The sequence below is a fragment of the Anopheles coluzzii genome, chromosome 3, assembly GCF_943734685.1.
Source record: "Anopheles coluzzii chromosome 3, AcolN3, whole genome shotgun sequence".
In the NCBI taxonomy this organism is placed as follows: domain Eukaryota; kingdom Metazoa; phylum Arthropoda; class Insecta; order Diptera; family Culicidae; genus Anopheles; species Anopheles coluzzii.
In genome coordinates, this window is record NC_064671.1 from 13601239 (window position 1) to 13624623 (window position 23385).

Sequence of the window (23385 nt, forward strand, 5' to 3'; positions counted from 1 at the left end):
CAACGAGTCGCACGTGATTGTGCGCCACCGGATGCCGTACCATTTGGTGAAGTGCAAGAAGCACCACGATGCCAACCAATCGCTCCAGACCTGCCCGTTCAATGCGATGCACGTAATGCCGAAGGAAAACATTCGCACGCACATCCAAAGCTGCCCGGACTATATCAAGCAGCATTTTTAATGTGTTGAGCCGACGTAAATACGACCGCTGAAATTGTGCTCAGCCAAAAGCACCGCCATTTTTTCCAGAAATGAGCCCTTACTCATTGCATTTACTACTATAAGGCATTGTGACTCAAGATGAACTTATGACAATGTTAATGAAATAAAATGAATTTATGATGGTTTTTTTAATTCAGTTTTTACCAAACAAAAGCGTTTTTTTTGGCTTTACATCCGAATCCAGCATCCCTCATCTGTCATTCCGACGCACAACGAAAGAGCGAGAGAGAACGATGGATGTCAAAACAAAGGTAGGCTGTTCGCGCTCTTTCTCATTGCCATCTCTCTCCACAATTCTCTGCCCGCGCGCGTCTGCTTTGCTTGGGCTTCTTCAAGACGATCATCTTCATGGGTGGTCCGGCAAGGAATGTTCGTGTGTGTATGGTTGATCGTGTACAGAAGGAACGCCGCTTAGAAGATACGCGACTGCATCAAAATCTAGAATCGTCCGTGTTCACTGCGAAAGCGTTGCGATAAAGAAGCGTTTCTTGTCCAAAGCTTGACGGAAATTTAGGTGTGGGTGTTGAGGTGGTGTTGTAAAATAAGATTTACGATTGATGAAGTTTAACCACAATTAACCACGGCACGGATAATGTGAACACGCTCGTCATCTGGTCCGCGCGGTGGTGCAGCACACTTTGTTGTTGATGAAACAATCTTCCAACGCGATCTTTATCCATCTTGCCAGCATTTACTGCGATTGCCAGCAGGTATGTAACGCCCTCAAGAGTCGTGGGACGACGGTAATGCAGTTGTAGTGCTTCCAGTTTCCCTTTGCAGTTGATGTAACGCTAAACCCGCTTCGTAAACAATCAACGCCCAGGCGCACTCGCCCGTGCCCCAGTTGGGCGTATGGGCGATCCATCGTTGAACCGATAATCAGTCGATTCGTATTCAAAACAGATGTAACTTCGCCGTTGATAATACTGCCCCGTACAAGCACCGAGGTGTGAGAAAGTTAGATGTTCAGCTGCAGCTGTTTGTTGTATGGGGAACACACACGACAGATACGATCGCCGTAGCGTATACAGTCCGTAGCATTTGCCGGAAGCAGGCAACTAGTTGGAAGTTAAGCAGGCAAGACTGTTGTTTTGATCGTTTAGCTAGCATGTATACCTACAGGGTTGTAACGTTTTCCTCTTGTTTTTCGGTACAGATTCCCGTTTTTCCTTTCGACGCTAAAATGGCACACGGAAGCGCCGTAGCCGTTTGCCTGCTAGCGCTCGCCGCCCTTACCGCCCAGGCGAGCGGCAAGGAGTTCAACCCGACGACGAACCTCATCCTGCCCGAATCCTCATCCCGGCTGGAATCGATCAACGGTACGCGCAACTACCGGATGCACGGCAAAAAGGGCAAGGACGACAAGACCTGGTTCGATGGGCGCGAGATGCGCTACATTTACTGCGTGCGGCCGGGCAAGTGTGAACCGATCAAGCACCGGCAGTGCTTACACTCGACGCTGCCCTACTCGTCGATCAGCCTCGATCTGACCGACTCGTACAGCCAGGAGGAGATGCACACCAAGCTGCACCAGTACAACGCGCTCAAGAGCGTGCCGAAGTGTTGGGCCGTCATACAACCGTTCCTGTGTGCCGTGTTTACGCCCAAGTGCGAGAAGATCAATGGCCAGGATATGGTGTACCTGCCGACCCTGGAAATGTGCAAGCTGACGCTCGAACCGTGCCGGATACTGCACAACACCAGCTTTTTCCCCGAGTTTCTCAAGTGCAACGAAACGCTGTACCCGTCCAAGTGCAACAACGATGTGCGGGAGGAGATGAAGTTCAACGCCAGCGGGCAGTGCCAGAAACCGTTGGTGGCGGCGGACCTGCCAGCGAACTATTACAAAGGTAGGTGGGGAATATCGGAGTTTTTTTATATTGCAGCTAACAAAATTCTGATTTTTTGACTGCAGAAATCGATGGATGTGGCGTGCAGTGTAAGGATCCGCTGTACACAGACCATGAGCATCGGCAGATACACAAGCTAGTCGCGTGGGGCGCCAGCATTTGTCTCGCATTCAACCTGTTTACGCTCGCCACGTTCGCGATCGACTGGCAGAATGCCAACAAGTATCCAGCGATGGTTATATTTTACATTAATTTCTGCTTTGCCGTTTCCTGCCTTGGGTACGTAACAGCTAACAAACAGCTTAACAATAAATTAGGTGTATTTTAATGCGTTTGACGCTTTTTTTTTCCTTCAGCTGGTTAGCACAATTCACTCCCGGCGGGCGGGAGGATATCGTGTGCCGGAAGGACGGCACGCTGCGCACGTCCGAGCCGAGCGCGGGCGAAAACCTGTCCTGCATCGTGGTGTTCATACTGGTGTACTACTTCCTGATCGCAGCGATGGTGTGGTTCGTCATCTTCACCTACGTGTGGCACATGAGCTTTAAAGCGATCGGCAAGATCCAGGACCGGATCGATAAGAAGGGCTCGTACTTCCATCTGATCGCCTGGTCGCTGCCGCTGGTGCTAACGATCACCATCATGGCGCTGAGCGAAATCGACGGCAACAGTACGGTCGGCATCTGCTTCGTGGGCTACCAGAACCACCCGATCCGGGGCGCCTTTCTGCTCGGTCCGGTGCTGTGCGTGCTGCTCGTCGGCGGCTACTTTCTCGGCCGCGGGCTGCTCACGCTGATCCGGCTGCGGATCTCGAGCAGACAGATCATCTCGGCCCGGGCGAGCAAGAAGATCCACCAAACGATCGTGCGCATGGGCGTGTGCACGACGTTCACGTTCATCTTTATCGTCGCGACCGCGTTCTGTCACGTGCACGAGTTCCGGCACAGTGCGGCGTGGGCGGAGGCGCTGCGCGGCTTCCTCGTGTGCCAGATCGTGGCCGCGTTCAACGACGACGTGACGAACGGGTGCCGGTACGAGCAGCGGCCGAGCGTGGCGATCCTGCAGCTGCACCTGATCTGCCTGTTCGCGTCCGGCATCGTCATGTCGTCGTGGGTGTGGACCAACTCGACGCTCGAATCGTGGGGCCGGTATTTTCGGAGGCGCTTCGGCACGGACATCGACGAACCGGTGAAGCTGCAGAAGCATAAGGTGATAGCGCAGGCGTTCGCGAAGCGCAAGGAGTTCCAGAACCAGGGCCGGCTGTCGATCTCGTTCCACAACTCGCACACCGACCCGGTCGGGCTGAAGTTTGACATTACGTCCGCGATCGGCAGCCACGATTTCAGCTCGACCTGGGCGAACAATTTGCCCCGGTTTGTGAACCGGCGCTGCGCGCTGACCGGTGCGGCCACCAGCTCGAGCCACGATCCGCGCAAAAACTCGGTCGACTCGGAGATCAGCTTCAGCGTGCGGCACGTGTCGGTGGAGTCGCGCCGCAACTCGATCGACTCGCAGGTGTCGGTGAAGATCGCGGAGGTCAAGACGAAGGTCGCTAGCCGGAGCAGCCGCGGCACGGTGGTGGTGGGAGCGACCGGCTCCAAGCATGGCCACAAGTCGCGGCAAAGCCGCCGGAGGCATGATTTCGCCACTGCCACGGGGCGGAGGTATGGGCGCAAGGAGAGCAGCACGTCCGTCGAGTCGCAGATCGTGACGGCAGCAATCCAAAAGTCGGCCGGTAGCGGAGCGGGCCGATATGCGGGCGGGGCGGGTACGTTCGGGGCAGGAAGCATGCAGCGGCGTACGGGAATCGGAGCGCTGGACGCGCATCAGATTAATGATTTGATTTCGAACGGCAAACTGTTGCTGCCGTTTCTGCAAGGCCAAGGGCTGACCACGTCGGAGGACGATAACGTGTCGGTGGGTTCGTTCAAGCTGCACGACTCGAAGTTCGACATCATTATGAAGAAGTTTGAAGGTTCAAGCCGCATTGGAACGAGCTGTGCCGGTGGTGGTGGTGTTGGTGGTGGCGGTGTTGGTAGCGGAGGTATGAACGGAACCAGCGGACCCGGAACCACGGTCGGTGGCGGTGGCGGCGGCGGCGGCGGCGGCGGTGGCTGCCGCATCGAAGAGTATCGCACCAGCGACGACGACGATGATGACGATGAGCTGGAGGCCGAAGCGTTACTGAATGGAAGAAACGTACCATCGCTGGCACAGATCACCTCCGGCCGGGAGGAGCACCATTCGAAGGACTTCAACGGAAGCATCGCTCAATCAGCCATGGACGGAGGAGGAGCATCTGCCCGCATCGGCAAGAGCAGAACGGTGAAAAGGCAGGGAGCTAACCAGCTGGGATCGTTCCGCAAGGGAGGCAACGGTTTGCGCCACAAAAGATCGTTACACAGTACTGCCCGCCGCAAGAAGGAAAAAAATCGCGAGCGTGAGCGTAAGCGAGAGAAAGAGCTGGCGCTGTTGGAGCGCGCAGCGCCATCCTCCTCCCCTCCGCCGGCCGGCGTCGAGACGATGTTTGATTTCAACGACTCCTCCTTCACGTCCTACTGCTCGGAGCTGTCGCCGCTGCACGTGAACAGCTCGTACTCGGGCGTGTCCGTAGCCAAGACGAACTCGCGCAACTCGAAGCGCAGCTGCGACGTCGGCATCCAGACCAATGCGCACGAAATTGCCACCCAAACCATGTCCTCGTTCGAGTTTAGCGAAAAGGCGCTCAAGAACGAGGAGAACGCGGACATCTACACCGAAAATCACCACCCGATGCTGTCGCACCATCCGCTGCCGATCGCGGCGCTGCAGGCTCCGTCGAAGATGATTCAAACCGTCGGCACCAACACCATCGGCGGGGGTGGTCGAAAGCATCGCGATGCCAGCGAATCGACCGGCATGAGCGATGCGGAAAAACTGAAAATGCTTCTGCTGCCATCGAAATGAGTTTACCACAGTCACACACACAGACTGCGGAGTGGTATTTTATAAGCAATATAATTACTAACGAACAAACCTGATGAGCGCCAAACGATGCAAGTTAGCTCAAAGGATCGTGTTAAGAAGGATAATTTCAATATGTGCCTTTTAGTGGTAAAGCATAGCATCGTTGTGTTAGTCGCCGATGGCGCATCATATCAGTAAACCTCCTCGCGCGTGTAACACTGTGCATTTAAAGCATTTTCGAGCGATAATATACTCACACGTAACCAGCCGTGAATCTCGTGCGCCATTTTGGGCGGAAATAGTGTACCTTCCCTTTATGTTTTACTCCACCGTTAGTAACAGCAAATCAACGCTGACGCACACACACACACACTACGAACCACTAATAGAAAGACTGATCAGCGCAAAGAACGAAACCGATGCAGCAACCGAAAATTGAATTGTACAAAACGCCATGAGTGACGGGGCAAGTGCGCTTTCCATTGGAATGAGACGATCGACTTACGTCCATGTGTAACAGATGAACAACGAAAAACCGAACAAAAGGATATACAGAATCCGTCAAACGATAGTTATTACAACTGATTGGTATTTACGATGTGTGCTATATATTGTAACGAAGGCAAAAAAAAACTGAATTTGCCTCTTTGGCGTGCTTTTACGTATCTACGGATAGGCATAGATAATAAGTGTATTTGCCGCCTAGTCCTCCCATTTTTTTTTGTCGGAGGACAACTTTTTTTTTACATTTGAATCTCCCCATGAATCATGCCAAACGTGTGACGGTGTTTACACACCACTACTTGTAATGGAATTATAAAAAATAAAGACCATGAAACCATGAACTGAAATCAGCTGTACTCTGTGTACTTACGTTGGGCAAGACGGCAAGCGGCTAGCGAAAGTAGAGAAAACATTACATGCGTATGATTTTCCAGTACTTTTATTGTATTTTCATTTATATAATAAGCAAGTCGAATGAATGTTGTAAAATGACACCGCACCATCATCCTACTAAACGCTAGTTTTTTGTTTGCTCTTGCCCCCGCCGCTCGTTTGCTCTCCGAACGCGGAAAGGGTTTTGCACAAAATTTGAATATTTGTCCCATTTTAATATTCTAATTTCCTTTTCCTTTTTTTACGGTATTGCTCTATCTACGGTATGTGCTGTGCTGGCGAAAGGGCCGAGATATTACCCGTACAGCAATGACAATGACATTCACGACAACATTTAAATAGATGCTACACAGTGTGTAATGATGATGAGAACGAAATATAGGTGGCCGAAATAGAATGTTTTGCCCAATTGCCGGGGCGGATTCGTACGTGTACCACCCACCGTTTCAGCTATAGCATGACGTTATTGTAAATAATTTTCACCATTTTTTCGCATATTAGATCGATCATGCGCTCGTTTTTGCACCGCCCCAAACATTCCAAATATTACAGAATCGCAGAATGGAAGTAGTTGGATGAGTTTGAGTTCAATTTGCTTGTTTTTTTTTTCGTGTAGCTCTATATAATTTTGCAAGTATATTTCCGTTCCCTATTCGGTATTACATACACAAACACACAAAAACGAGTGCTAAATTTATTCACATCTAAATTCGTCAAAAAATTGCTAAACGAGCTAAACCCCAATAGCGGTTCCTCTCCCTTCTTGGTGGTGTTGGGTGCATATAACAGTGAAAATTTGCCTTTAAATGCATATAAACGCCTACGACATGGTACATGACAAAAACCAACACACATCGAATGCAAGCAAAAGGATGGCTGCAAAATACAACGCTTAATGAATGAGGATGAGTTACACACACACACACTGTACTAGAAGTACCTACTACTTTGGTTTGGTCGACTGCCACCAGATTTCACCCCAAGCTCTCAAGTTCTCAGGTTTGCCTCATTCTAAATACAATTATACTAGTTGTAAATGCAAATGCGCTTATTTATCGGTGTGTGTTGCTTAATTGCTATGTTGCTATACCCTTATTGACGCCTAGCGATGCTGCACAGAAAGAATCTTGCTCGTGTGTGGATGGGTGTGTCCCTCCACCACCCTCTCGTCGCGTTACACAATATTAATCGTATCGAGTTTGGTGGATGCTTCATCAAGCACCATCGGTTGAGACACTGGGAAAGATGAGCGGGAATGTGTGCACAGTACAATTGGGGCGATATTTCAAAAAGGGGAAAGAAAAAAAATGAAACTTGTATTGTAGTAAACGGTCGCCGAAATGCAGCTGCGAATTTTGTTTGTTTGTCAAACTTACACACGAAATGCATGCATGTATCACTTCTCGAGACGAACACGGGACTGGACAAAAAACAAAACAAAAAACAACCCTCAAACAAACACACGCACGTGGGTGTTCCCATGACACGCTGGTTAGTAGTCGCACATGTTTTGAAGCCGTAAATGCTTGCGCTTCTGTTTATCCGCTTTCAATGGTTTAAAAATTTAAATGCACAAAAAAATGGAACGTACGAGCACACCATCCCAAATCGGTTGCCGGATGTAAGTGATGGTGGTGATGGTAGTAAAAGCAAAACAACAAACTCACAACTCACTCATGGGACGAACGCTACACGATCACAAGATGTTTGTATTAAATTAAATAAAAATGCACACCCTCGCCCCTTCCGATGCAGCTGTTTTGTACGCATTTGGGAAGGGACAGTACATTGGTGCCCCCCCCCCCCCCCCCCTCCCTTGGTTGCATGCAAACAAGGCCAACGAAAAAAAAGAAACAGGATAAAACGCGGTCACTCGGCACCGGGGCACGGCTGTCGAGGTTCGTCGTCTACTTGGTCTTCTTACTAGCGCCGCCGGCTGTGGCCGCCCGCAGCTGCTTCAGCTCCTTGGTCCAGATCAGATTGTTAAAGAACTCGCCCAGCAGGTACAGGGCGACGCAAAAGCCGAGACTGACGGCGAAGAACAGGATGCGCTGGGGTAGATTCAGCACGTCCAGCACCGGGTACACCCAGATGCCGCCAAAGTGGCGCACCACGTGCAGCCAGCCGAGGTACGAGGCCATGAAGATGCCCAGCCCGGTAAGGCCGGCCTTGCGCGACGGATACTGCCGGAAGCTGGTGCAAATCTCGATCACCATGAAGATCACGATGTTGGTATGCATGACGTGATTGAGCCAGCTGGAAAGGTGGGAAGTTGTGTTAAAGAAAGAAAAACAACAAGGAATTGCAAACGCAAATACCCAGGAAATACGGCATCCAGTGCCTTCGGGAAGACGAGCTCGCGGTCGATCGCCATAAGCGTCCAGAAGGTAACACCGACATTGAGCGCCACCGGGAAAGCGAACGCAGCCAGCATGTAGTCCTTCAGCTTGCGGATGAGTGGCATCCGCTTCGGGGCGACCTCGTTGGTACCGATGAAATCATTCAGCAGACAAATGGTGAAGTAAACTGCTTGTAGAATCTGAAAGCAAAGTTGCATAGGAAAGGGCTCTGTTTTAGTGAAGGTTTGGATAAACTGAGCAGGAATATGAGAGGAAGGACATAATCAACGAATCAAGGCTCCCGACGGCACGTACCGCATCCCATACGGTGAGAAACTTCAGCTTGCCACCAAACTCTCCGCCCGGTCGCAGCATGCCGGGTGGAAAGTGGACATAGGTAAAATCGTAGTAAATGCCGTACGAAAACTGTACCGCCACGATGAAGTGCATCAGCGTACGGAGTGCACCGTAAACGCCGCGCTGATAACCATCGCTAGACTTGGATTTGGCCATCGCTGATTAGAGGATGATTCAATCGCTCTCGAGGTGATAGAATTTCTTCTGCCCTTTTTTTCTTTCTTCTAGCTGGCCTTTCCTCAAACGGGCGACGACCGAGAACACTTGACGCGGTACAGCAGCAGCAGTAGTTCCTTCTTCACACTAGCGGCAGGTTTGTATCACTGACGAGTGCCGCGCTGTAGATGACTGTGCATCTTTCCGCAAAGAGGCTCTTAAAGACGGCGGGCGGTTGATTATCTTGACGCCACCGATAGGCTGGAGCTGGAGCAATCAAACACACTGTACTTTGACCACCCGGGAGGGGGGAAAAGTAGCTCTAATAAAAAGTGGGCCCCCGTCGGACGAGCAGAAAACAACGTCGCTCCGTCTGTAGGCCTGTGTGCGTGATTGTTGACATTTTCAGAAAGATTTTTTGACAGCTGCCAGTTAGCCCGAAAGAGCGAGAGAGAGAGAGAGAGAAAAGAGAGGCAGGCGTGCGCAATTCGGCGCTTTCTCAAAACTTACCCCCCGAGACGGCTGCACAAATAAACAAAGTGTTCCGTGCCCAACACCACCACCCCCTATAACGCTGTGAAATGCTGTGATTGATTGCAAACTAGCAAACATTTGGTGAAAAAATATTAAGTAAAAAACAAAACAACAACGCATCCCATACAAAGGGTAGGTAATTAGTCATTTGCTGTATCTCGTACGGATCGAAGTGCCTTCAAGTGGAACATTTGCCTGTGCAAAAAGTGCAAAATACTATCGACTATTGGTTCACGTTGGTTCAGTGGCATCCCGCAGTGCTTCCTCATCGATAGTGGTGCTTGCCTTGTCCCGCCGTATCAGCTGATTCGGTCGTTGGAATGCACACAAAGTTCGCTGAACTCTCTCACCGCCTTGGTTGATTTCTTGTGAACGGAGAGGAAAGCGGAAGAATCGGTGAGTATTGTTTTTTACAATCTTGCATCCTCTCGGCGTAATGGGTTTCTGCGTGCTGAAGTAGATTTGATTGTATTTTTAGAGAGAAAAGAACCTTCCCTTGTCGTCGATAAAATAAGCATTTGGTGGTTGGTGTAAAAACACGCACCATGGTGTAAAGTTGTTGTAGCAAAGTTGTTCGCAAATTTGTTATTACTGTCTATTGCTATCAAACTGTAATCATGTTGGCTAGTTTCATATCATGTTAATAATTTTATATTTCTTTGACTTAAATCAGATCCAACAAAAAGAGGTTTTAGCGCCAAATAACCAAATGATAGTAAAAAGATGATGCTTAAAGGGGGCAGTACGGATGGGAATCCAACTCTATCCGGTTTTGTAGAGACTGGCACGTTTGCCCAATAGACCAGTGGTTGGTAAAGTACCGTTCAAACGTCATATATACTGCTGTTTAATTAATGATGACAACCCTTTTACCTTCTTAGAAATATCATTGAGCAGATTAGTGTTGGGCAAAACCGATTCAAATTGATGAATCTGAATGAATCTTTGAAATAATTCAATGCAGGTTGCAAAGATTCATGAATCCCCAAAGAATCATGGATCTCAGATTATTCACGAATCTTCAAAGATTGATCAATCTCCAAAGATTCATGTTTCTCTAAAGAAAAAAAGCTCATGAATCTCGAAAGATTGATGAAGAAATCTCGAAAGATTCACGAATCTCTAGGTATTCATGAATCTCAATTGATTCATACATCTCCAAAGATTCATAGAGCTTGACCTTCTCATTATTCTTCTTGGCGTAACAACCTACGTGGTCATGCCAGCTATGCAGGCTTTCGAGACTTCTTTGCAAGTCCACGTAGCTAGGCTGTTTTTTTGCTAAGGGGAGACGGTCCATGCGAGGCTTGAACTCACGACGCGCACGTTGTTTGGTGTTATCGCCTAAATTTACTATTTTCTTCTTCTTCTTCTTCTTCTTCTTTTTCTTCTTCTTCTTCTTCTTCTTCTTCTTCTTCTTCTTCTTCTATTTGGCGTAACGTCCTACGCGGACATGCCGGCCTATACAGGCTTTCGAGACTGTATTTAACAAACAAACAAACACTGTAAAAATGCTATCCATTCACTATGAGAAATTGTGTAAACTGTTTTTTATTACTTTTTTTTAAGTTTTGGATTATTTAATGATTATAAAACCGCATAATATTAAGAGTATAGAAAATTGATCGACCATATTAGACCTCCAGATACTGGTGAGTTGGGTAAATCATTGAAAATTGTACCATTTGTACAAAAAACCCTCCAAGGACAATCTATTCCGTCGACAGTAAAGATTAGGTCCGAACAAGGACTATTTGATTGGCTTGATTCGATTAATTATTGAAGGACGACTATCCATCCCCCAGTGTAAGGAAGTTGTGTCGGTCTGGAACAGTCTCGAGCAGCAGAGCTTATCAAAGCCGCTTCAACACACCCGGATGCTTATTAAGGAGGAACGGTTAGGCCGTGCTACTTAAATATACCTTCTGAATATGTAATAATTAACCAAAGTTCCTATGTGAATTATTAATCGTTGCTGATGGTAGATAACATTTTAAGGCATTTTAAGAAAAAAATGTAATTAAACGTTATGCATATCGGTTATACATTTGTCTGCAAATGTAAATCTATTTGTAGTGTTTAAAGTGCTTTAAGAAAGAGCCTTGTGGATTGAATGAAACATCTACCCGGTGAGATTTTATACCGGCCCTCAACGTACTACAGATGGCGCGTTTAAGGAAAAACCATTAATTTCGTCGTTCGTTTCCGTAATCTACCAACACCGAGCACTACATTTTATTGTAGACTCTATAAAAACAGCCGGTATCCGCATCGTGTGGTGTGGAATGTTACCTTTGCGCAAACACACAAACACACTCACACAAGCCAGGCCAAGGTGTTTCTGGTGTTTTGATGGCATATGGTTACCATCAAGTGTGGGCGCAACCGTGGTGCATGTGTCACGGATCACGGGCGTTCTGTTTGTTTGCGAGAGGTAATCTTGACAAGCGCACCATGGCGGGCAAGTGTGTGTGCTTTCCGCTGGATGTAGTAAGTGCACCAATCAACAGCACAGCATCGTTACATTTTGCTTATCTTCTTTTTTTGTTTTGTTTCTGTTCACCTTTTGCCAACCGGATCCAGTAAGGGAAGGTAATAATGATGGGCCCTTCTTGTTTGACCGAGGTCAGGTGTCACTGTTGGCTGGAATGATGTTTTGAATATAGCTTTAGCTCGAGCGGTCCGGCATGCATGCTGTCCTGTATGATGATAGTACGTATTTATACGACAGTATAGAAGGGAAATTGAATCATTTTGTCCGGTTTATTCCACCTTCATGTTATGGTAGCTATTTTCGTTCTTTTCTTAGTGCGTTATATCTTATAAATAAAAATGAACGTTGGTATTGTACTTTATGTGACTGTATGTATGCATCATACAATAATTAAACATAACACTTTTGTACATAATTATTTCCTTATTTCTGGAATAATTCAATCATGAAATCCAAAATATGCCTCTGATGGGCGCAAATTTTGAATGGATCGAGTCCCTGATACTCAAGACAGTTTATTCAACTATACAGGGAAACCTATAAAATGACTGGTATTAAGATCAATGAGTAGCTATGGCAGATTTAGATGCCTAGTACGCCCAATAAGAAGCAACAATACTTTGGAATAACATTTGTGGAATAGTTTTTGTACTAGTGGGATTAAATTTTATTTTAATGTTTTTATTTAATTGAGAAATTAATGCTAACTCATGTGAAACTGCGTAAATTAGTTAGTTTTTTTTTTCAAGTAATAACAGCTATTTTAAGGACTTTTTGTGGGAAATGGTTTAAGAACATCATCAGATTGTTTCTTTTCTTATTGTTCATAGAATAGGGAATGTAAGGGGGTTTATTGCTTGATGTTACATTATTTATTTATTTATTTATTTTATTCTCCATTTGTCCGGCTACAATATGTTTGATATGGAAATTATCTCACAGTACCCTGAATAACTTAGAAAATGCAGTTTTAGTCAGTATGTTTACTCTAGAGATTGACCTAGCTTTTATTGCAATAATCGAAAGCAATCGTCACCAATATTAATAATGCATTTCCTGTGTATAACACCAAACTCCCGTTAAAAAGTGCGGCCAAATGTTTGTAGTAACGGTATTTAAAACAAAAAAACAAAAACTAAGCAAACGGTCACACCTCTCCTGGCCCACCGACGGCTCCAGACTGGAAGCCGTCAAAGTTTGCCGGCAGTTTGCGTAACACTTTGGTGCCGTCATCCAGAGGGGACAAAGTCGTTAAAGTGATTATGTGATTTGTTCCAAACCTCTACTTTCCCCCCCCCCCTCCCGCCCTGTCATCGTCTTCATTCCGATGCAACTTACAGGCACGGCGTACGAACGAAACAGTACAAGAAAGGTTGAACGGAGCAACGTACGTGTACGTGTGTATCGATTTTTGGAGCATACCGAATAGGCCGACCAATGTCGAATTGCATTTGCTTCCGAGGTTCGGGTCTGCCCCGTCTCAAGTGGCTTATGGGAAGGTGATCTTTACCAATGACCTCACACACTGCGCCGTGGTGGCTCGATTGCCGGGTAGACGCGTAAAAGTGGATCGATAGTAGTTCTTGTTATGATTCGGTGAAATTAGGAGGTCATTTCATTCACCTTTTCATTAATAGCTTGGACATTCGTAGAAGCGTGTAGAAGAAATTTTATAAACTTACTTTTAGTGATAGAAGAAATATTAAATTAATAGTATTTCTATAAAGTGAAATTTTATATAGTAAAAAAGTATCGTAAATTCGAAATTTAAAAGAGGATTTTCTTAAATAGCTTTCAAACTTGTATTGTTGCCAACTAAACAATGTTTGCAATAAAAATCATAAAAAAATGTATATTTAAGGTCTTTTGTGACATTAAACGTTTATTGTTAGCAATTAATTATCTTTATCTTAGAAAAGAATTGAACTCGGTAAATGCAGGAAAAAAGCAATAGAAGAAAATATAATAATAAATTTAAAACACTGAAAATAACGTCGTTTTATTCCATGTTACAAATTAACCAAATGAGTTTAATGACATTTACTTAAAGGCTATCAATTTATCTCTCTATATTTATATATCTCTCTCCCTCCCTCTCTCACATACACCATTATATACAACAGTTGACCTTCAACAAATGACCAGCAGAGAAGAGGAGTGGCAGTAATTAATTGTTTCATCAAAATATACACGAAATACGCAAAACAGAAGCAGTACGACTGTTGTGCACAGAAATAGATACTGTTACAATGAGTAAGTAACAGCGTCCCGTACCGGAACAATGCAATATCTGTACTTGGGTTATCATTCGTTTTACAAGGTTTTTGCTGTATTTGGTGGGACAGTTCCTTCACTCTTTCTGATGGGAAATTAACTTTATACGATAGGAATTTAACTCTATGGTACACGTTTTGGACACGGGCTCCTTGGAAATTCCTATAGCATTTGTCCAAAAAGAGTGCAATAGAGTACTATGAGAATCCTTGAAAACCCCTGTAATTGTTGTTGGTGTTTTGTTATGCTTGCAATAAGCATGACAACCTATTTTTGTTTATTTGCTTTGTTGCATACAATAACGTAGTGAAAAATACTTGAGAATATAATATAATAAAAATATTATAATATAAGAAATAGAATATAACTTTAGGCTCAAATTGAAATAATTTCCAAACGTTTATTTTCTTTGTAAAAAAAATCGCTCAATTTACCAAACACCAGGCGTCTCCATGGAATCCTTTTACAAAAAAACACACAAAAACAATATTGCTGTACTGCCGGATAGCTTTACCGAACACACCTGCAACCGTACCGGGCATCAGCAGCAACAGGGCGATAATGGTCCCGGTCATTATCGCCTACCAGATCGCCCAGGGGGCCCCCCTAGAGCAGGCAAATCGAATGCTTGTCGATTTTCCAAAAGCCGCCACCACCCCGTGATACCACCGTCTGCCGGTGCCGCCCCTAGCTTTGTTTATGTTGGGATTTTATTTTTAACAAATTGCGTACATTTTATCATCAACCGAAGTGTTTTCCCCCTTTTTTTATTATACCAGCAGCGTGCGTGCCTGCGTGCTGCGTACCGTTCGTGCAGCGGGCGTAACAAGTGCTCTCCGGGCGGAAAGGAAACGTTTAAACAAAACCCAAAATTTCACGAAACGGAAACACGATCCGGCGAAAAGTTTGCGCTATTTCGTGTGCGGGGAATTGCGGTGCGCTCTTCGTTTTCTTTTTTTTTCTTTTAGGCGGTACTGCTTTTTACACTGGAGCGGCGGACTGGTGCCTTTCGACCTTACCCGCCCTAATGCGGCTACGGAAGCCACCCATAAATCTTTCGCTTTATTGATCCGCTTGCCATAACGAATTTCGCGAGTTGATGTGTTGTTGATGATTTTGATGGTGTTTTCCAACTCTTTCCCCCGTTCGGAAAGTGGAAGTGGAAGGGAAGGAAGGATATGCCATGCAAAAAATGTGCACACTTTTGGACACAACTCCGAATGTTCCCAACCCGTTGGAATGTTTTACATTGGCTGGAAAGTGTCTGTATGTTTTCGCTCTTCCGCGCGGGAGTGTGTTTTGTTACGCGCGGGAGTGTGTTTTGTTTGTGCGATTCTCTGACCTTGAGATGCTTTTCTAATTTTGGACAGTTGCATATTTACGGCAACTTTTTCCATCGATCGCTCATTTCATTTTTTATTCGAAAATGTGTATGTTGACATAGTAAACGCTGTGGTAAATTTGTCTATTTGCAACATTTTAATACTGCGGGAAATATTTGTATTCTACTCCGTGCATAAAGCTATGGTTATTGATTAAACAAAGGGCTTAAATTTAAATTCAAATTTGCTATTGCGATACTAACCAAACACCAGTAGGTCAAGAACTTGGAGCGTCCACCGTACTCCGTCGGTCGCATCATCTTCGGCATGTCGAGATCGTCCGGGATGTGGACGAAAAAGCGATCGAAGTAGATCGCGTACCCGTACTGCCCGAACGCGATCAGATGCCACGTGATGACGAAGGCGGGCAGCTTGTACAGTTGCACGCTAGACATTCTGTCCGCTTTATGATACCGTTTGCGTAATTACACGGTTGTTGATAGTAAAGAACACCTAACCACTTCAAAAACAGAATAAAAAAAACCCTGTTTCGTCGAAAAATACGGACAAGGAAACGTATCGCAGCAGCAGGGGCACAGCTGTTTTCGTGTCTGTTTGGACCAATGCTGCCCCGTCTGCTCGTTAGCTTGCGTATCTTTCCACTGCACTTGACACTTACTACAAAACCAGGATACACCTACACGGAAGGGCAACAACGGCTCATTAGGAGCGTACAAAATAACATACAATTTGTTCACTTCCAGCACACACGCACACAAAGTGGAGCTGATGTACGATTGTTTTGTTCACTTTGACCACTTGCCACACGCAACCGTAAGATGAGGGAGAAACTGCGACCAGACAAAACGGGAAAAAGGGGGAAACAAATTTTCTCACTGTAACATAATTCCTTGTGCCGATGATGCGGTCACGGAATGCGGTTGGGTTGTGTTTTTTTATTTTCTCTCTTTCAAAAGGCCACAGAAACGTCTGCGCGGAAGTTCGAAATTTCAAGGCACAGCCACACGGTGACGTTTGATTACTGACTGCCCTCCCAAGTGAGCTGGGACGGATGCAGCAGCAAAAGGATGTAAAGGAAAGCAAAGCAAGCTTTGTCTTAGTTTTCACTCTTTGTTTTGTGTGCTGGGAGAGAGTATTATAAACTCTCTTGCAGTGCTTAATAGTGGGAATCTGCTTGCGTGTTGGTATTGGAGAGGGTGCTACACGTGCTTTAAGGTTGATGAGAAATGGATACACTTCACCAACTTCACTTTTTTATCACGTTTCAATGGGCACCCTTTGGGAATTGAAGTAAAATTAGGCCAGCAACAGAACTGCTGCTGGCGTCAGTACACTTTGATAGAACACTCACGCTGCTTTCAACTTTCACCTAAAAACCCGTACGTATTATGGAGAACGAACACCACTGTCGACAGCACGCGAATGAATGAGCGTGATGTTGCGTGAACCGCGCGCTGCCTGCTGCACAGTTGGGAATGGTAGTGCACAGTGATGTGTGCGTGAGTGTTGGTTGCCATGAAAATGAAGAGCAAATGATATGAAAGAGAGAGAGAGAGAGAGAGAGAGAGAGTGAGTTAGAGAGAGGGAGATAGGCAAAAAATGCGCAACCATTGCGCTCTTGCTGCGTGGAATGAAGTGATGGAGGCGCCCCGTACTCCTTGTTGGTCTCACATTTTTGGGAAGGTGAGCGAAGATGACACTTTTGCCATTAAATATACATATCGTGCGTGAGAAGGCAAGAGTGGAACAGCACTCAGCGCAGCTGTTGTGCAGTAGCGGCAGCAAATGAGAGAATTTTGGCCATAGCGCAGAACGGAGCGTGTATGTTCACGCGTTTATCGCGTTTCGTGTGTTTCATATCTGATTGTATTTAAATTTGGTTTGTTTGATGGTTATTTTGAAAACAATTTATGTAACAATACATTGAAATATTTAATCTCTTAATAAGAGAGAATAATGTAGATTTTCTTCATCAGCTCTTATCGCTTGCCAATATAATTAGTTGCTCACTAAATGTACTTTAAAACGGGTGCTATCTTAAACTTTAAAGATTGTAGAAATTTAATGAGGTTTTTATTTCATCCCACCTATGAAAGATACATACATGCAAAAAGCTAAAAAAACCGAAAAAAATCGAGCTTTTTTGAATTTATACTTTCTTCATTCCATAATCTCATACACGCTGGTTCATTCCAGAGGCGTCAAACTCCCATTTTTGCTCATCTGGTGAAATCTTTCAAAATCTCTTATCGTCTATACTAGTGATGGTAAAAATGAAGTTGTCATCGGTATCGATTCCGGCTAGCTCCGAAGTTTTCTGGAATTTATACCGGTTAGTAGGTCTGGTATCAGTTTCTGGAATCGATTCCAGAATCGGCTTCGGAATTGGTTCCTGAATCAGCTCCGGAATTGGATCCGGAATCATAATCGGTTCCGGAATCGAAATCGTCTCCGGAATCGGAATTGACTCCGAAATTAGAATCAGCTCCGAAATCGGAGTTGTCTGCGGCATCTCCATGAAAAGAGACGTTTGGATCCAATGATGCTACGTATTGATACCCAATTGACATTTTCGAGCATGAATAACCGGGAATTCGAGCAAATTCCCTTAAACTGGAGCCTTAAACTTCCCTTAAACTGCACCAGTTTAAGGGAATTTAGAAAAAGTTCTGTAAAATCAACTGTGATGCAACTTTTTCGTTGCTTTCTTACCAATTCGATCGGAAACGATGATTCCTATCGTTATAGTGGGTCATGTAGCCATTTTACACTTAAATGAAATCGATTTTTTATAAAATAATGTCACACAAAATTCGATTTTATTTTTCATGAAAAATCAACGCTACGAATGTAAAATGAGCTCGACGGCATAGTCCATCGATAGAAGAAAGTCAAATTTACGAACACGCCAAATCTTAGCGCTTTCAACACATTTGATCACACACAAATCCACAATTTCAGGCGTATCGAGTACTAATCGAGCAGATATGGAAAAACATTATCGAGCAAATGTCACTTGGGTAGCCACAATGAATCAAAATTTACTTGTAAACGATCCCTTCTCATGGATATTCCCGGACTGATTTTGCTACTGATTTTTTTTATTTCAATTCAGGAATTGATTCTCATTTTGGAGCTAATTTCAAGTCTGGAGTCAATTCTGATTCTTTTACCGGAGCAAATTGCGATTCCCAGGTCGATTCTGAGCCGAAGTCGAGTTGGAGCCGATTCTAATTCCAAAACCTATTCCAATTCCGGAATCGACTCTGGAATCAACTCCGGAATCGGCTTCGGAATCGACTTCGGAATCGGCTCCGGAATCGGCTCCGGAATCGGCCCCGGAATCGGCCCCGGAATCGGAATCGTATCCAGCATCGGAATCGGATCCGAAAATGATACCGAATACAGAATCGGAATCAGGTAGGTCCGGTTCCTAGCTCCCACCACTAGTCTATACCATTTTTAAATAAGTTACTTTTTTGCATCGTATAAACCAAAAAATGTTTACTAAATATCATTTTTTTCCTTATGAAGATTTCTTAAAAACAAACTAGTAAATAATATTTGCCTAATACGGTTATAAATGTGCGAGCTTACCAAATTCCAGTAGGTTAGAAATATGACCCGTCCCTTCAGCGGCAGTGGAAACTTTTCACTAGCGGCCAACAAGCTCCCGATTTCCTCCAACCCTGCCAGATGCTTATCGGTGTAGACATAATCGTAGTACATAGCAAACACTTCCGTTAGGAGCATTATGCTGTACGTGAGCCTACGTCGTGCTGTGGTTGTTTTGAAAGCTTTCAAACAGTCATTCACACTAAGATATCCTTCTTTGTACATTTTAAACGAACAACAAAATGTATTCTTGCAATATAAAGTCAAACTAGTCGGGCGGTTCCGGAGTTTTGACGTTTTGATCGTCAAGACAAAGCTCAACAACTGATCGTTTGTTTGGGAAGCTTTTCTCTTATTCAGTAACAATATTGAAACCAGTTGCGTGAGTACAGTCTATTACGCTGCACTATGATGATGGTTGCATTTGTTTTGCCTTGAACCGTTGCATTTCACCTGCACGCTGCCCGAGACACGATCATTGCTCGATCAGTGCTTTAAAATGAGCAGTTTAAACGATTTTCAGCGGTTACAATGTCAACATAGAACTATTAGATATTCGATCGTTGTATAGGTACAGTTTACGAATTAATATGAAGTATATGGTAAGTGCATTTTGTGTCTTATATAATTATATTATATAATTGTATAATTTATATTTTTATTACGTTAAACATTAAATTATTGTTATTGAGAACATTAACACTGTTTACTGTAAAAATATTATTATTATAATTATGCGAGTTTGTGCACGCTACGCTTGAGAAAAGCCCATAGTGAAGAATAATTTCGTCACACGCCTCCCAGATGATTCTATCTTGCCATGCTTATCTATATGATTCATTTGCAGCACGAACGATGGAAGCCACGGACCGACTTTGCATCATTCCTCCGAGCGAGTGGACTGAACTTCGTGATCTCTATCGCCTCAACTGGCCGGAACATCATGTGGCCTACGCAACGGTCGACAACTTCATCCGGTGGTACGAAAAGGATAGTGGCATTAAAAATCTCACCATTTACTGTTTGAATGACAGCTGGCGAGAGGATGGAACTTACTTAATAGTGGTACGTTACAGCTAACGATCGATCGTTTTGTCGCGTATTTCAAATTTCTGTTTCGTTTTGTATGTACACTAGGATCGCTATCAACTGTTTGCATACAGTCTGGATCCAACGAACTGCGTACTGGAGAAAGCACTTCATCTGCTTGACTGGAGCGGCGGGCTTAAAGTGAGCTCCTTACTTTCGCGCCATCGAGCCCCAGTCATCAATGTGATCACCGCTAAAGGTCTTGAGAAGGAGTACGACAGTGAAACGTTCCTGTACTACATGCCGAAAGCAGAATGCGATGCACTGCAGCTGTCCGTGCCGGCGGGTTTTGAGCTGAAAGCGCTAAGCGCGGATGACGCGTCCACAGCGAACGACGTCTGGCCCAACCGGCACCAGGGTTCGTTGTTCTTTTTGCAGCGGCTGGCCGCCTGGAACCCGAACGCCGGACTGTACGAGTGCGCTACGGGTAAATTGGTGGCCTGGTGCTTCCGACTGCAGGCCGGTCCGCTCGGTGCACTGCAGGTTGACGAGGAGTACAAGCGGCGAGGCTTTGGAACGGTGGTCGCCATTGCGGTGGCCAAACAAATCGCCAATCTTGGGCAGGATTGCTTTGCATTGGTTAATGCGGCGAATGTACCGTCGAAGAAAATGTTTGAGCGCATTGGCTTTAAACACGACGGCGAAGCGTATTGGGTGAGAAATTTCCCGACTGTGTCACGAGAATGGAAGGATTAGGAGGAAACTAGTTAGCTCACGTATAGGAGAAAAAAAAACACTCATACATGGTAAAATGTGATCTGATTTTGTAAAAGATCTTTAAAATTATGTCCCTGAAAATCATAAAAAATTGGAATAAATATAAATTGAAACCAATGCAAAAATACGTTAAAATTGCGACAGTGATCAACCTCACAGTTTTTCAGTACATGTGGACTCTACTGTTAGCGTAGCAAAACTAATGAGAACGTACTATCAGATTTCACTATCTAGAGCCTCTCTTGTAAATAGTCGATTATCTCTCCGAGTGCTCTCATTTCTCGTTGTGCCTGTAGCGATGACTGACTGTGATCAACTGGTAGAAATACCTCCCAATGACTGGATAGAGCTAAAACATCTATTTCAACGCGATTGGCCGGAGCACGAGTTTGCCTACTATCTATTGGGAAATTACATATGCTGGAAGTCCAAGCACCATGAACCAATAGACGTAAAATGCTACTCCTTAAATGGCAACTGGAGAGCAGACGGAACATTTGCACTGAAGGTAAGTTGCGATAGATTATAAGATCTAGGTATATTTAAATAACAACCTCTCTTTCCTATTGTTTTAGGATGGCTTCGAGATTTATTTTTATTCAGCAGCTCAAGACGTCAACTGCATTACGTTGATAAGACTGCTGTCTCAAATAGAATGGGAATCCTACAACGAAATCAGTATGGACTATCTTGAGAAGTACCATCCAGCGGTGGAGCGAATTATCGGCGACAGGGGTCTTACGGTGGCGAGCAGTAATTTAGCTAACTATTATTTCATGTCTAAAGAACAAGCGCTTGCACTGCCCTCGCCAGCTATCCCTGCTGGATTCGTGTTTGAAAGGTTACAGTGGAAAGATTTGGACTACATCTACGCACAGTGGCCGCTACGCAATCACATAAGCTACGAGGCAGGATATGGGCTGCTGAAACGGTTGATACAGTTGAATGCAAATGTTGGTTTGTTCAACGACAAGGGTGTGCTTGTTTCGTGGTGCTTAACGTAAGTTGCATGGTAGGGAAGAACTGTGTAAAACACAATTTTTATAAAGTTTGTTTTTTTAATACGTAGTGATCAAACCGGTGCTCATTCTGATCTACAAACTATGCCCGAACATTGCCGGCACGGATACGGACGAATGGTTATGGTGGAGCTGGCGAAGAGATTAGCTTGTGTGGGATCGGATTCCAAAGCGTATGTTTTGCATGACAATCATAAATCGATCAAATTGTTCGATAGCGTTGGATTTGCGAAGATACAAAATCTCCGTTGGATGGTGGTGAATCCAAAAGTAAAAAAACTATAAGCAAATGAGATGTTATATTAAACCGTCCTGGGTTATAAGTACGAAATTTTACTATATTATTTCACTATTCACTACATTAAAAATGTGTATGCATTTGATCTTGAAAACAAAGTCGTAGACAATCTATACTGTGAACCAATACCAGTATACAGGTAGTCCCCGAGATACGCAGTACCTGCTATACTCGAAATCAGAGGTACTCGATTTGACAGTTCGTTGCGCAAATTGTACTGATTTGACACATCAATTGTCGAATGCAAACTAAATTCTCATTCGGTCGTATTTCAAAAATCGTTCAAAAATATTGCAATCCTCGGTCATACTCATATCAAATAATCAAATTAGTGGCTGAAATTTACCGCCTCTAGCAAACTTGCACGAAAATTAGCAACATTTTACCTGAAAATCATGAAATTCGAGTTATGCGGTTTCTGCTCGGTCCACATTAATAGCGTATCTCGGGGACAACCCGTGCAACTGTTTTAGTTATCACACGAATTGTTGGCAAATTTGGTGAAACAGTTGATAAGATAACTAAAACAGCCCAATCGCTTGATAGGAACATAAACAGGTACGTACCTGTTTAAAGATTATTATTTTGCTTATTTATTGCTATATTATTGCAATGATGGAACTAATCAAATCAAGGAAGAAAATTTAGAACAAATATGTTAAAACTGTGTTTTAGGAATACATTATAAATGTATTATTTATAATACATTTATACATAAACTGTACATAACGATTATTAAATTAAGAAGGTGAAACGATCGATTTCGTGACATTTTAATGTATTACATGGCATTGAATTTGTATGAGCAATACTTAAAAGTTCATCATTTTAGATTAAAGAATAAAATATCTCACTTGCACGAATAATAAAGTGAATGTATGTAGCCATTTAGTTTAGTATTGTTGAATAAATATTTCACTTTTGACTTATAATGTCTTCAACATTAACATATTTTTTCATAAAAGCGATCAGCGTTGGGTTTTATAAATTAATTAGCGAAAGAACTAACTGAAAATGCAACAGGAAACGGCCGAATGCATATCCGTTTGAAATATCATTCTCCTGTGAGTCACGTTCAATTGTTCCCCGGGTTATCCCGTTACCGTATCCAAGTACGATTACTTCCAAAGCTTTAACCCTCTATTCATTGTTAAAACACACCCCCTTTTCGTTACCCCGTTTCGCACAAATGGGAATCAAACTACCGAAGGTGACACGACGATCAACGCTCCTCG

At 44.4% G+C, this 23385-nt stretch overlaps 3 protein-coding genes across 11 annotated transcripts; 2 read left to right on the forward strand and 1 right to left on the reverse strand.

Annotated features, from left to right (window-relative positions):
• Positions 1-192: 192 nt before the first annotated feature.
• LOC120957094 (protein smoothened) lies at positions 193-7725 on the forward strand. Of its 2 annotated transcripts, none has more exons than XM_040379092.2 (5): positions 193-932; positions 990-1299; positions 1379-2072; positions 2138-2351; positions 2429-7725. In XM_040379092.2, exons 3-5 carry the CDS (start codon positions 1406-1408, stop codon positions 5016-5018), a joined length of 3471 nt encoding a protein of 1156 aa, XP_040235026.2. In that variant the 5' UTR covers positions 193-932; positions 990-1299; positions 1379-1405; the 3' UTR covers positions 5019-7725. The 2 variants fall into 2 exon arrangements, with proteins under 2 accessions (XP_040235026.2, XP_040235028.2); XM_040379094.2 differs by having other exon boundaries at positions 1003-1299.
• On the reverse strand, positions 5944-19205 carry LOC120959878 (androgen-induced gene 1 protein-like). Of its 6 annotated transcripts, none has more exons than XM_040383606.2 (6): positions 16764-16889; positions 16071-16088; positions 15655-15911; positions 8234-8454; positions 7840-8171; positions 5944-7151 (listed from the first exon to the last, which is right to left on the reverse strand). In XM_040383606.2, exons 3-6 carry the CDS (start codon positions 15844-15846, stop codon positions 7090-7092), a joined length of 807 nt encoding a protein of 268 aa, XP_040239540.2. In that variant the 5' UTR covers positions 15847-15911; positions 16071-16088; positions 16764-16889; the 3' UTR covers positions 5944-7089. The 6 variants fall into 6 exon arrangements, 5 of the variants coding, with proteins under 5 accessions (XP_040239540.2, XP_049466431.1, XP_040239539.2 ...); XM_049610474.1 differs by having other exon boundaries at positions 16071-16242; XM_040383605.2 differs by lacking the exon at positions 16071-16088 and having other exon boundaries at positions 16764-16890.
• On the forward strand, positions 9260-23082 carry LOC120959876 (glycine-N-acyltransferase-like protein 3). Of its 3 annotated transcripts, none has more exons than XM_040383597.2 (4): positions 9260-9697; positions 21130-21341; positions 21409-21833; positions 21903-23082. In XM_040383597.2, exons 2-4 carry the CDS (start codon positions 21132-21134, stop codon positions 22135-22137), a joined length of 870 nt encoding a protein of 289 aa, XP_040239531.2. In that variant the 5' UTR covers positions 9260-9697; positions 21130-21131; the 3' UTR covers positions 22138-23082. The 3 variants fall into 3 exon arrangements, with proteins under 3 accessions (XP_040239531.2, XP_040239532.2, XP_040239533.2); XM_040383598.2 differs by lacking the exons at positions 21130-21341; positions 21409-21833; positions 21903-23082 and adding exons at positions 13919-14048; positions 19875-20092; positions 20165-20960; XM_040383599.2 differs by lacking the exons at positions 21130-21341; positions 21409-21833; positions 21903-23082 and adding exons at positions 19875-20092; positions 20165-20960.
• The last annotated feature ends 303 nt before the right edge of the window (positions 23083-23385 follow it).